This window comes from Passer domesticus, chromosome 1, assembly GCF_036417665.1.
Source record: "Passer domesticus isolate bPasDom1 chromosome 1, bPasDom1.hap1, whole genome shotgun sequence".
Classification (NCBI taxonomy): domain Eukaryota; kingdom Metazoa; phylum Chordata; class Aves; order Passeriformes; family Passeridae; genus Passer; species Passer domesticus.
In genome coordinates, this window is record NC_087474.1 from 20,831,062 (window position 1) to 20,844,935 (window position 13,874).

At 38.1% G+C, this 13,874-nt stretch overlaps 1 protein-coding gene and 1 long non-coding RNA gene across 16 annotated transcripts in view; one reads left to right on the forward strand and one right to left on the reverse strand.

Moving 5' to 3' along the window:
- ADAM22 (ADAM metallopeptidase domain 22) overlaps positions 1-13,874 on the forward strand; it is a 131,496-nt gene that overhangs the window by 95,538 nt on the left and 22,084 nt on the right. For 5 of the 15 annotated variants that reach the window (XM_064409275.1, XM_064409303.1, XM_064409318.1 and 2 more), the window contains exons 18-26: positions 1,271-1,351; positions 1,575-1,625; positions 1,886-1,949; positions 2,472-2,577; positions 3,650-3,766; positions 4,432-4,600; positions 5,582-5,690; positions 6,538-6,628; positions 8,027-8,044. In XM_064409275.1, the coding sequence (XP_064265345.1) occupies positions 1,271-1,351; positions 1,575-1,625; positions 1,886-1,949; positions 2,472-2,577; positions 3,650-3,766; positions 4,432-4,600; positions 5,582-5,690; positions 6,538-6,628; positions 8,027-8,044 (806 nt within the window). Of the gene's footprint in view, positions 1-1,270; positions 1,352-1,574; positions 1,626-1,885; positions 1,950-2,471; positions 2,578-3,649; positions 3,767-4,431; positions 4,601-5,581; positions 5,691-6,537; positions 6,629-8,026; positions 8,045-9,054; positions 9,184-10,905; positions 11,101-11,675; positions 13,871-13,874 lie in introns of those variants that run through there. The other 10 variants (XM_064409239.1, XM_064409250.1, XM_064409257.1 and 7 more) reach the window with 4 other exon arrangements.
- LOC135294292 (uncharacterized) lies at positions 647-5,144 on the reverse strand. Its single transcript, XR_010356414.1, has 4 exons — positions 4,466-5,144; positions 3,669-3,779; positions 2,621-2,750; positions 647-790 (listed from the first exon to the last, which is right to left on the reverse strand). It is a non-coding gene; the product is annotated as an uncharacterized LOC135294292 (long non-coding RNA).

The window sequence follows — 13,874 nt, forward strand, 5'->3', positions numbered from 1 at the left end:
GAGAGAAGGATTTATCTCCTTTCAGAGTGGCAAGGGTGAGTGAATGAATAGAAAAGTAGAATTTTACTACTGTGTTTATCAGGACAACTCAAAAGACTATATAATTCCCCTGTAATATCCTGCCTGAAAGCAGGAGTGAAGGAGGAGTTGCAAGCAATACATAATTATTATTCATCCCAGAATCCTGTAGTATCTCTGACAACGTTTGTGTCTATCTGCATTTTTCCAGTGACTGGTAGAAAAAAGAAGCTGAGGGCTTAGAAGGTACCATAGTCTAGCTCTTCCACTGTTGTGTGCCTGTTCACATGTTCACACCAGCTTGGAGTTAACAGCTGTCCCCCGAAAAATGCATATGCATGCAGATCAAAAAAAAAAAAAAAAAAAAAAAAAAAAAAAAAAAAAAAAAAAAAAATTTAAAAATTACAGGCCTGCAAAATGAACCGGGTATCAAAGTCTTAAGAAAACTTTGAGGAAAAATAAGGAGTCTGTAATATGTCCACACCAGAAACACTATCAATTGCCTACATGAGATGTCTTCCTTCTTTTCCAGGTCTTGAGACTTAGCACATAATTCTTTAGCCAAAATGTCTATATTAGGTCACTGTTACACTTTTCATTGTTAAATATCCAGTCCGTTAGAAAAGGGTGTCAAACTGTACAGAATGCAGTACATTTATTAATAGTTCCTGTTCTGCAACAACAGTGGGGGATTAAAATAACCAGTGTTTATACGTAGAGCTCTGCGGTGTTCTTCATCCCTAGAGAGAAGATCAGGATGGCCTCTTCTTTTCTGTAAAGAAGAGTAAAAAAGTCACAAAAAGGCACAGTGACCTGGTAGGATAATTGTCCTGGTTTAGGGCAAATTTGAGAGAGAACCTCTGAAGGGGTTCCTCTAGAAAGCAAATTCAATCAGCCCCTCCCCCAGCTGGTTTGGGAAAAAGACTTCCTTGGAAAAAAGTGGAAAAATGAATAATGCTGCCAGCCATTGCAGTATTGGTTTGGACACTCCCAGGGGTCCTCTGTCCAGGAGAGACTTCAGCTTCACAATCCGTGCCCTTGGGAGGGGGTACCTCAGAGAGTGGCACCACTTGCACCAGTAAATGGCTTGAGTGGTGCAGCATACACACCAGGGAAAGGAGAGTCTTCCCACTTCAGTCAGCACAGAAATATTTCCCATTTTTTATTTTAGATAAAACTGTAAGGAAGCATTGCATTTAAGGCAAGATATGGAGAGACCAAGACACTAATTTCCTGTGCTTTTTTTTTCCAGTTTGAACCTAAAGGAGTCTTGTGTCGAGAAGCAGTGAATGATTGTGATATTGCAGAGAACTGCACAGGAAATTCCAGCCAGGTGATTTTTGTGCCTTCTATTCATGAAACAAAAAAGCCCCACCTATAATCTCAAAATCACTATGAACGTTTTATATAGTATGGTGTATAAAAATTGTGTTTAATCTGTTGATGCTGAAAAAACCAGAATGTTACAGAAATGATTTTTCATATGACTTTTGTTGTATACTTTGCTTTCATGTTTGTCTGATCTGTGATCTATTACTTATTTTCTCTTTCTATAGTGTTCTCCTAATATCCATAAAATGGATGGATATTCATGTGATAACAGACAGGTAATTAGGACTTCAGTTTGTTTGTTTATAGATTGCTTTTTATGGATTTTGTTTTAGGATCTTTGGAAGTCACCTGGGACAGTTCTGCTAATATTCATGACTTTTGGATGCTAGTCATATTTTTAATGAAATGAAGATAGAATCACATATTCTTTGCTTCAGTATAAAGCATGTGACTAATCTTTGTATTATAGAAATACATATTTTGGAAAATCAAGTAATTTGAAATATTTTCTGTATTTTTTTTTCTTTCTTTCTAGGGTATTTGCTTTGGAGGAAGATGTAAAACCAGGGACAGGCAATGTAAATATATCTGGGGTGAAAGTAAGTTAATGTTTCTGTTTCTAAGTTGGTTGTGATACATGTGACTTGAAAGACTATGTTAGCTAAGAAAAATTATGGAAGAGACATACTGAGAACATTGAAAATATCTAGAACAGTATGTCTCTCCCTTTCTTTCCCCCATGCTTTTGTCTTTCCATCCGCATTTCCAGCTCTTTCTCTAGTGTTGGTCAACTTGCTGGTTGTTCTGAAATTTGAATCTTTAGTTCTCGTTAATAACCGTCTAGGGAGCCTATACTCCTGTTCATTAGTTTATTTCAGTGGGGACATTTTTGACCAATAAACTCTCATCTATCTGAACAAAATTTAACAAAAGTCCTGTGATGGCATCATAAAGCTTTTAACTGAGAAGAGCACTGTGCAGAGTTTCATGGGCCACCTGCAGATCATGGTGTGTCAGTTCACAAATTGGGAAGCTCTGCTTGCTTTGATTGTACATCCCCATTTCTTAGGACACGGCTTTTCAAAGTCATCATCTTAGAAGAGATTTGTTTCTGTTTTTAGAAGTGACGGCTGCTGACAGGTACTGCTATGAGAAGCTGAATATTGAGGGAACTGAGAAAGGAAACTGTGGAAGAGAAAAGGACTCTTGGATACAGTGCAATAAACAGTAAGTTGATCCATTTAGAAAGCTACTAGAATGACATTCTTACCCCTGATGCAGTTCTTAAGCTGGCATGAAGAGACTCAGAAAGCCTCCTATGGATCAGATTTCTGGCCTTCTTCTGTAGACCTTTGTGCAAGAAGTCCTGGAGGGAGTAGGGTGCCAAGACGAGTTGATCCCTGACAAGAGAACACCATCTGAGCTTGGGAGAGCTTGGACTAAAAGAGGTCCTAGTACTCAGTGAGGGTTAGCAGTGCAGAGGAGAGAAGCCTTTGGTTTCACATCTTGGTGTGGTGCTCACTTCTTATGCTGTGCCATTGCATTGCTATGTTTTGTTCACTTTTCATGGTATTGTGACTTTCCAAGTATATTCCAGCAAGTCGCTGCCTAAAGCATTTTTTCACATTCTGCATATATGCAGTCGATTATTTCTGCCAATTTCTGAACCTTTCACCAGCCCTTATCAAACTATTTTTTCAGATTTCTCCATTCTGTCCATGACATTTGATTTCTAGTTCTGCCTACGGGTGAACTAATGTTCTTTCCCACTTTTTTAACATAGTTTTGATAACCTTATTTCTGTTCCCTTACAAATTCACAAGTAGAAAATATTCAATAATATGGGAGATGTCAGACCCTTCTATTCTGTCAGTGCAAAAGTCTCCACAGATGAGTAGTGAAGTCCCTTCAGCAGCTGAATTAAACTTGGTGTCTATAGTTCCCTTACATATGTGTCCTACGAGAATGTATTTAGAACCAGTATCTACTGTTGCTCCTCTCTGGAGAAGTTACTGTGTCTTAATAGATCATTAAATCAATTGGATGTGGTTTGTTCTTGACAGCTCCCTGCTTGTTGTTAGTCGGAATTTTTGATAATGTGTTATAAAAACAGAGTTTTCCCAATCTAAATTCCAAGGGAAGAATTTTCTTGGGAAACAGCATTATTTATGGGAGTTATTGTCAGTGGGAGAAAAGCGAGGAATAACAAATAGGTTACCAAGCAAGTGGACATATTTTTGATTGTCCATTTTCATTGAATTTTAGTTTTTATGAGTATCTTTTTATTCTTTCAATGCAGGGATGTGCTTTGTGGATACCTTCTGTGCTCCAATATATCCAGTGTGCCCAGACTTGGAGAACTTGATGGTGAAATCACAACATCAATCTTGCACTATGGAAAAGTCTACAATTGCAGGTAATTGGAAATCCTGAAAACAGAATGAACAATATCCATCTTTCACAGAAAAGCAGCTTTCTCATTCCTAAGTGGAGAAAAACTGTTTCCATTAATTTTTTTTCCTATTAACACATAACCATTATTTCAGTTCAACCTTTGTTAAGCTTCAGAAAATTAACTGCCTCTGGGGCAGTTTCGCAGTCCCCTCAGTAGTTAATTTTACCTGTAGAGACGTAATGCTCTTCTCAGGCCCTGTGATTTTACATTGTTTAATATTTGCCAAGTACTTCATGTACCCAGAATACTTAGACATATGCCTGCACTGCCAAAGTTAACTGGTGGCCTAATTCATTGCTATATTGTAGCTGAATTCTAATTATAGAAGTGGTATGTTTTGATAGCTTCACACAACTATGAGACGAAATGATGTCCTAAACAAGTAAACTGAGTTTTGTCTAGCTCTAGCTGTTTCACAGGAAAAATGGTCCTTGTGCTCATGATTACATTTGTTTGATGTAGATAGGCTGTTTTAGTTTGTTTCATGTTAGCCCAGTGGGGTCACTGAGCCAATACATGGCCCTGGACATTGTGTAGCACAGAAATGCAGGCCCAGGGCCCAGTTTCTCAAGCAGTCCCATCTAAGCCCAGCTCAAGTCTCCAAGGTCCTCTTGACTGTCTTGCAGTGGTGGCCACGTGAAGCTGGATGAGGACACGGACCTGGGCTACGTGGAGAACGGGACGCCGTGCGGGCCGGACATGGTGTGCCTGGACCATCGCTGCCTCCCCACCGAGGCCTTCAACTTCAGCACCTGCCCCGGCACTACCGACAGCCAGATCTGCTCAGGACACGGGGTATGCTCTTGCACTCTTTTGTGCTTTTTGTCGGTTTTGCTGAGTACCTGGCCTTGTGTCGTCTACTAGCTGGACCTTTCAGGAAGCCAGCAGTGTGACTCTAGACATCATAAAACTGGAGAAGTTTTTGAAAAAGGGAACAAGGCGCATAAGTAAATATAATGCATTCCAGTCCAGGCATCTTAAACAATGAGTCATAGTTAATATGTATTAGTTTTACAGAGTTTTATCAGTCAATGATTTTGCTCAGTTTTGCTAACTTGATTGGTATTTCCTTCGGCAACACGCTGGAGAATAAATACGGAGGTTTTATGAACTGAGAAACTTGGGTCTCTGTTCTTCCAGAGACCTTCTCTTTTTGATTCCCTCTTTATTACATTAATAGCCAAGAAGATTCATGAAGTTGTTGATGATGTTGGATTTTGTGGGCTGAGAATTCCTTTACTCTGGAAAAGAGGACAGAGAGCTGGCTCTTGGCTAGTTTCTCTGCTCGGTGTGCAGTCTGTGGCTTTGCCATGGCCCTGGCGAGTCCCTCACACAGTTTGACACAACAGCCAGGGCCCTGTGACTGAGCTGAGATCAAGGAACTTGTTCTCTCATAATGTCTTTTGTCTTGTACACTGCATTAAAACTTCCTTATTTATCTGAAATCATGCACTTCATCATATTTTGAAGAAAAAGTCATTAAGGTCAGTCTCCCAAAGCAATTATAATTGGTTCTATTAAATATATATTACGTTAAAGTATGTACTGAATAAGCATTACATCTATTTATATAAAACATAGTAGCACATTTAATGTACTTATGCCTAACATAAATTAAAATTGCTATATATTAAAAATTATTTTGCAAAATTTTGTGAGCAGTAAAATCATGGCTTTATCACTGTATAGGTAAAGTGATATCCCTGTACTTAAGGTATTAATTACGGGAATGGATGAATAATCTGATTTTTTTCTGAGCTACACTTTTGACTGCAGGTTTGTAGCAATGAAATAAAGTGTGTCTGTGACCGATTCTGGGGAGGAGATGACTGCAGTTCTCACATCAAAGACGATCTATTTTTTGATAAGGATGCCATCAATAAAGGTATGTTGTTATAGTTTTTACCAACAACTGAAAATGCTTGGATTTGAAGAAAGTTCATTAAGCAAAAGTAGGTCTCCTACTCTTTCAGTTAGTACACAACATGCTGCTGCTGCAGGAGCCTCGTTGCTCTCTCTCCTCCCACAGCAGAAGCACTGTAAAGTGTAAAAGAAGCCTGTAAATGAAGCCTCACCCAGTGCCTATTTGGGAACTGGTATCAATGGGTCCAGTTCCACCATGCTTGTCCCAGTCACCTGAGTGGCCTTATTAGGCATCTTGATAGATTAGAACAAGCAAAAGATGACTGGAACATTCCATATCTAGACAGAAAGGTAATGCCTGACTTACATTTTTGAAGTGGAAGTTTTTATTCTGCTTTAGTCTTGCATACAGAACAAAGATATATTGTGGAAAAATGAGCTTGTAAATTCTGGTCATTAGAAATCCTTGTGGGGGGACATCTTCCAGAATCGTTAATTTGATTAATTTATGCAGCTGTGGAAGGGATGTGAGCAAAACCAAACAAGTAGTCACTTTTATTCCATGGATTTGTTAGGGCAGGTTGTAAGGATGTAATCTATAGCAGTTTAATATTGATAATACTGTTTTGGCATACCTGGCAAATGCTGTGTAACAAGCATTCAGTTAATGGAAACAGACACAGAAGTCAAAGCTTGTTTTACAAGTGTTTTTTAATGTCCATGCTATGCTTCAGAAGGGTATCACAGGTTGCAATTAATCAGCCTAGTGAAAGTTGTTCAAGCTGGTTTTTGAAAGATGGTGCATTTACTGATTTTGTGTATTTTTCTCCTAAAACCACGTATATTTTTCATCTTTCTTGTGTTTCCAGGTGTGGTTAGCACAAATATAATAATAGGGGCTATTGCTGGCACCATTTTAGTGTTGGCTCTCGTTTTAGGAATAACTGGTTGGGGTTACAAGTAAGTACATTTTGTTCTTTTTTATAGAGTTTCAAAATATGTATATTTCATGTGATAGCTGATTATGTTATGAAAAGACCAATTAAAAAAAAATCTAAAAAATCAAAATTCAACAATATTTATACATTAACATTTTTTCATATTACCATTTTTCAAGCAATTCTTACATTTGTATGTGGTTTTAGAGAGCTTGATCCAAACTTGAAATTTATTTCTCATTTAGTAATTTCTTTTCTTTTTTTTAGATGATCAAATTATGATTTTACTGTATGTGACAAAGGAAATACAAGAGTATGATCTGATTAAATTATAAATGTTTCCTCATGATGAAGTAAATATAGCAAGATTAGCTTTCAGTCAGTCAGCAAAGCATTTAACCATAGGCTTCATTAAATAGATGATTATATTTAGTCGGCTTAACCTGAAATTAATTCAAGCACATTTTTTGGTAGGAAAGATCTGCAATTTGCAAATAAGGCTCAAGTTCTTTCCTGGTGTAGAGATGTCAGTGCTCACTGAGAGGCAAAATGGATTACATTGGCCTGATTGGTCTTTTTCAGTTTTAATTCTTTCGTGAATTTCTTATAAAACCAGAGGGATTTATGTGGTCTTTTTTTTTTTTGGTTTTTTTTTTTTGGTTTGTTTGTTTGTTTGTTTGTTTGGTTTTTTTTTTTTTTTGGGTGGGGTTTTTTTTTTGGTAGTAAAAAAAGTTTCAAGGTAGTGACTTTATAATCTGTGTTTAGATGAGACTGTCACTTGAAGTCATTTGTCCCTAGGTCCTTGTTGTGCTTGGAGGGCAGGGCAGGCTCAGTTGGGGCACAGCCCCAGTGGTTTGGCATAACAAAGTAGCACAACACCTGCTGGTTTGCCAGATTGAGGTAGGCTGAGGGCAGCTCAGAAGTACGTAAGGAAAGAAGCATTTAGAATAAAAACCATGAAGATGAGGATAGTAGAAAAGTAGGTTATGCTGTCTTGGTATATCACCCTCAGCTTCTGGCAGTATCTGAAAATCTGGACTTTTATTTAGAGTAAAACTGCAAAAGTTAAGGGCTCATTTTGAGATCATGTCTAGCCAGTGGGATTACTTTTTGGAGGTTCAGGACAAGAGTGCACCTTTCACTAGCAGCTTCACAGTGAACAGACTTAAATCCAGCATGAACCGCACCTTACACTCAGCACTGACAGGCCATCAACATGAATATATTTTTCTTGTTTATTCTGATGTAGTATATTTGTAAATATGCTTATTTCAGAAGTGATTTTATAGAAATATTTTGAGCAAAGATTTCATTCTGTATACAGTGCTTTTCTTTGTACATTTTTTTGGTCTTACTGACCATGTATACCTGCATACTAAAAACTCATTTTTCTTCCTTTCTCTTCTGTTTATATGGAAAGAAACTACAGAAGACAGAGGTATGTGATAAAAGTAGTGGAATGTATCTTAGAAATCTCTGAAAATAGCTTTTCTTCTCCTTTGCTCCTTTACATGCTACAAAGAAAATATTGAGATGGGTTATCATATTTTAAATAATACATGAAATCAGTATTCTATAATGCATTGCTTGAAATCCTGATTTCACTGGACTCAGTAGCAAAAACCAATGTTTTTTATACTTCTGCAATAGACTGTTTTATTTAGGAAAACAGGAGAATATTTCCAATAAGAGACACTGAAAATCAGCTATTAGAGATTAAAGTGTTCTTGGGAGGCTAAGAACTGAATAATTAATATTAACATGATGTTCAGGAGCCTTTTGAGACAAATTAATTCCTGGAGCTTCTTTGCAGTTAAAAATAAAATGCAATTAAATTGCTGTGTGGACAAAGAGCCCATTCTTTCCTGTCACCCTGTTCAATTGATTCATAGCTAAAGCACAGGGCTGAGCTTTCACCATTTCAAGCTTGTGGCCAAAAATAAACTGATTTCCTAGTGACTTACATTTGGCTCCTGGAAGACCACCTCCCTTTGATCAGGCATCTGCCTGGCAGATGGGTCTTGTGGGAAGGAGTTGGCTCCTTCCTCTCCCAGTCCCCAACAGATAAGAGGATTTCTCAAATTCCCCTGTTTTCTGCCTGTATCGTTGCCTTCTTTGCTGCTTTGTTTGTTGCTGCTACCCGTTGTGCTTGTTCTCCATTTCCCTTTGTGTAGTGCTTTCTCTGCCAGGCTCAAAATATTTGTAAGAAGTGGACAAGCACTGTCAAGTGCTGGTTGTAGTCTCCAGGGTCAGATAGGCCACAGGTACAGTAACAAGTAAAAGGCAATGCTATTGAAGTCAAGCCTTATGCAGAGGCTGGTGGGTAGGGAATGCCACCCAGCTCAAGGAAGGCAGAATTTAAGGGTTTGGTGCTGCTTAGTGGAAGCTGGTGTATCTATAAATGGAGACTAACATGGCCATCAAGTCATTCTACTGTGGTTGTTTCAGTGTTGGCTGAGGACAGAGCAGAAAAAACCTTGAAACAGACAGAGTCCACCCCATGTATGTTTGCATTGGAATATTAGAGAATGTAACTTCTTCAGATATCTTCATCTCCAGAAATTACTTTATGGCCAGAGAGCTGTGAGTGTGCAGCCAGTCTGCAGCTGTGGGTGAGAGCAAGGCAGAGGTGGAACCAACATAAGCTGAGGCTTCTGAAGGTAATGGAGGACTCCATCAATTTAAAGATGAGGAAGATATTTAGTAACTAAATCTCCTTCTTGCATAAAATGAAGTTCTGTAGGCTGACTTCTAAATAGAATATTTTTGGATAAGTACATGGAGTGCTTCCTAAATGAAAAACATACCCATCAGATTGTCCAGACAGTCCCTTTAAAAAAAACAAACCAAACAAAAACAACCAACAACAAAAAACCCAAAAAAATACTCTTTAAATAACAATGAAAACAAGCCATTATAATATTTTTGAACATGACATAAGGATTATACTTGGTACTAATAAGCAAGTAAAACAAGTAAACTGAAAGTGGTAAGTAGAGCTAATTAGCAAGGATTCTGCCAGCTGGAACAGTGTGGCTTTAAAGGACACAGCTACATGGGAGAAGTTATATCTGATGGAGTAGCAAGAGAGCAGTTTGCTAGAGGAACCCTGAGGAGAGGGCTGCTCACACTGAGCCGACTCTGAGAATACCCTTGTGCCAGCTGAGGAATGGGACAAGAACTGTAACTCCAGAGGTGTTAGAAGATGGAGAGTGGAAGTACTGCCTTGCACCAATTATTTATGTGCCATATAGTTGTATACTTTACATACTTCAGAAGCATTAGAAATCCAGATATGGAATGGAGAGGTCCCAGTTTAGATCTTTAGCTGGACACAATCTGAACTTATAAATCAACCTGATAAGTGTGCATCTTGATAGGAGCAGACTGTAGCAAAAATGTCTTGGAAAGTGTGAGGTTGAATAAATACTGATGCTGGTATTATAAAATAGTCAACTGTCAAAGTAACTACTTGTACTTGGGAGGATTTTTAAACCTGGTGGAACTATAACTGGAATACTTGCATGGCAGGTATTCTCTGCTGGCAATGAATTCACCATCTGCAAAAACTTTGCATAGCTTGATTAGAACTTTCTAATGTACAGATAGTTTTATCTTTTTTTGTACCATAACTGAGATTCTAGTTCTGGAAAAGGATAAACTATTACATTACTGTTGTGTGTCTTGGCAGATTGAGTCTACTACTGTGGTAATCAGGAGTAGCTGAGAATTTCTGACACTGGTGTTAGTTCCCTTACACAAGAATTCAGTTAAAAAACTGGAGGTTTTTGTCCTCCTGAGATTTGAACAGCTCAACAGGTTGCTACTCTTGAATTCTATCATGATCACAAAAATTAAATGGTAAGCATCTACCTCAGAATGGAAAAAGCATTAACTGTTCCTGAGCTCCTCTTTGATGCAGGCATATATTCAGCTTAGGCTCAGAACTGGTGCTTTTTGCAACCAGCATGATGAGCTATTTCAAATGTCTGGACTGGTTATTCAGTGTCTCAGGAATCACTGACTGTTCACTTTGAAAATTGTGGTCGGAGTTAACATTTTTCCTTGTTTTCTCTTTCCAAAACCACATAATCCACTCTTCTGCACATACACAGAAGCGTGTGGGAGTTTTCTCTCAGATGGTTTAATTATTTATTAATAGCTTTATTATGTGTGGTTAACAGGTTTTCTCAAGGATTGCTATCCTTGCCTCTTTATTTAAACTAATGTTCATGCATGTTTGTGTGCATTCTAGTTCGTGTCATGTTTTCTGACTCTACAATGTTTATTACACTTCAGACAAATACCCCAGGGAGATTATGTAAAAAAGCCGGGAGAGGCCGACTCTTTTTATAGCGACATGCCTCCTGGAGTCAGCACAAACTCTGCATCTAGTTCTAAGAAGAGGTCTGCTTTTCTGTCGCATTTTCAGATTTCTACCTGTTCCATCACCCATTATTCCATTAGTCAGAACATTTCATTGTTTTGCAGCAGGTTTGACTCTTTCTTCTTTCTTTGTGTAATGTTTGAAATAGCATCCTTTTTGCTTTGATTACTGATTTTTCTCCTAGTTGATAATCAGTATGATTAGGCCAGAATAAAAAAAAAAAAAAGCATTGTAAACCAATTTTTGTTTAATAAAATTTTCATAATATCCCTGCTTGAGAATTCATTTCAAGTAGACTGTAATAATAATTGCTGGCTAAAAAAAATTAAATAAAATGCCAAAAACTTTTTTAATCAGTGTCATGTAATCAAAGAAAAGGAATATTGTCTTTCTTCAATAATAGTTATAACATAAAATGTTAAATATAAATGTTATTTTTATATCTTTATTTGTCAGTGTCATTAATCCAGTGTGTTGACTTAGACTTCCGCTGTCGCATATTAAAGATGATAGTGATTGCATTTTATTCACTTACTAGACTAGTATACTAAATGGTCACTAAGTGTTATCTTAGAAAATAATTCTACAAAGACTTTCTGCAGTTTTCTGCTTGCTGTTATTAGATTAGAGAGAATTAGATGTTGCCCTTGATCAGATTTCACTAATTCCTTTATTGTTCCAGTTGCCTAAAAAATTCCACATTTTAAAAGGGAAGATTAATTTAGAAGCATTGAGAGCCATTTGTAATTGGTAAGATCACAATGCTCACTGTTCCTCTGCAGTAAAAGATTCTTTATATAAAAAACTCCAGCTAGCACTATGAACGAATTTATGAGAAGCACTGCGTCCTAGAGGAACTGACAGCCATGAACTGCTTCACAGGAAAACTGCAATTCTCAGTTCTTGTCCCACTAAGCAGCCTACAACTGTGCAGTTGATGAGGTCATTTTCTTTGCTATTATTTAAATTAAAGTAAAGAGAAATGTATGGATGGGACACATATGTGGTGACATTTGCTATTTTGCTATTTGCTTGATCTTATATACAACCTCATTCAGTTTATTCTAATGACTATCCTATTAGGAAAACTCCAGTAATGATTACTTAATAATCTCTAATTTTTAAATTCAGCTTTTTAGATGTGTGGGTTGTTTTTTTCAGAAAGCAAGCATTAACCTTAAATGATGCACTGTTTGTGTTAGAGAATCTTTTTTAATTTGGCTAAAATTTTGAAACAAAGTCTTGGGAAAGCAAGTTTTCATAGCTTTGTCTGTCAGGTTTAAATACCAGTTTAAAAAAAAAAACACGTTATTTTTAAATACTGTATTTAATGTGTTTCTTCTTTCATGCAGTATCTGTGTTTCTTTTCATACTTCATTTATTTCATGTGTCTCTCTTTATTATTTGTTCCAAAAAGCTAATGGTTTCTAAGGTCTGTCTGTACTAGAGAGTTTTGTTGTTCCCACCACCAGTTCAGGTATGTTGTGCCACTGTCAAGTCTGGAAAAGTAAGTCTGACAAATATTCCATTAACATTGTGATACAGCTGACATAGTCCTTCCATTTGAATTCCCAGAGTGCTACCTCCTACCTTCCAAGCTGGTTTTGATTTGCTCTGTGTGCTGGTATGGATGGCATCTCTTGGGAGATGTTGGAGTGGCTGGGCCATCAGCTGCCTGGGCTTCTCCATGCTGGAAAGCACTATGGAATATTAGCTGGTATTCAGAGGATGTTCAAGGATTAAGACAGAACTTTATGATAACTCTTGCTATTATGAAATATCAAACACCAAAACCATGATATAGCAAGACATTCCTGAACCTGAAAGTGACCTTGAAAAGGAGGAGGAAATGTTTGAAAATCTGTCAGTGGATCTGTTGTTTCTCAGACCTTCATGATGTGATTAAGTTTGAATTAATGAAACCCTGGGCTCACTTTAGTGTGGCTGTGATTAGCCTGAGCTTCTGAAAACGGAAGAGCATCTCTGAAATGCCCCCAAGGAAAGCAGAGACTGAAAAATGCGAGTACCAGACTTAAAAACTACAAAAATAGTTCCTTTAAGCAAGACTTTGTAATACGTAAGCCATCTATTGTGGGTTTTTCAACTTCCTCTTCTCTTTTGGAAATAATTGTAAATCTCATGCAAACAGCTGAGCAGCAGCTCTAGTTCAACAAGAGGCAGCCTGTTGCAAAACCCCACGTGTTGGACATCGCCACATACATCTCTGGCTCTTAGGAGGAGGAAAGAAAAAACAGTTGGCACCTAGCACCTAGATAAAAAGACTATTTTTGGCTTTGAGTTTAGCATTAGAAGTATATACTGCAGCAATTGGCTGATAAAATATAAGCGTTCAAAATTAGCAAAAATAAGGCAGAGTTACCTCTCCCCTGGCGCTACCAGCTCTGGGTGGGAGGATGCTCATCACAAACTCCTGAGCCCCTGAGACTGGTAGCAGTGGGTTGAGGGAAGTTGTCCTGGCTTTCCTGCAGCAGCATAAGAAGGAAGTGGGCAGGTGGGATGTGCTTGTGAGATGAAAAAGCCTTGAAATAAGCACAGTAGTAAGGGCATCTTCCATCTAGGAACTGAGGCAGAGCTGCAAATCCAAAGGAAATCTGGTGTGCGCCGGTGTCTGTGCATTCCACAGCAGAAGAGTGAGAAAGCAGTGCTGATGCCTGCCTCTTGAGTGTGGGCACACGGAACCACTGCAGGGACAGCTGCAAGGTGTAACTGCAGAGTTTAATCAGAAATCCTGGATGCTCTGCTAGTGCAGACAGACCTTAGGCTGTGTTTTGTCACTGGCCTCGGGAATGTGACCAAACCTCTCAGCTAACATTGATGTGAGCCAATACCCTTAACAATAACTGCATCTGAGCCCTCCTAT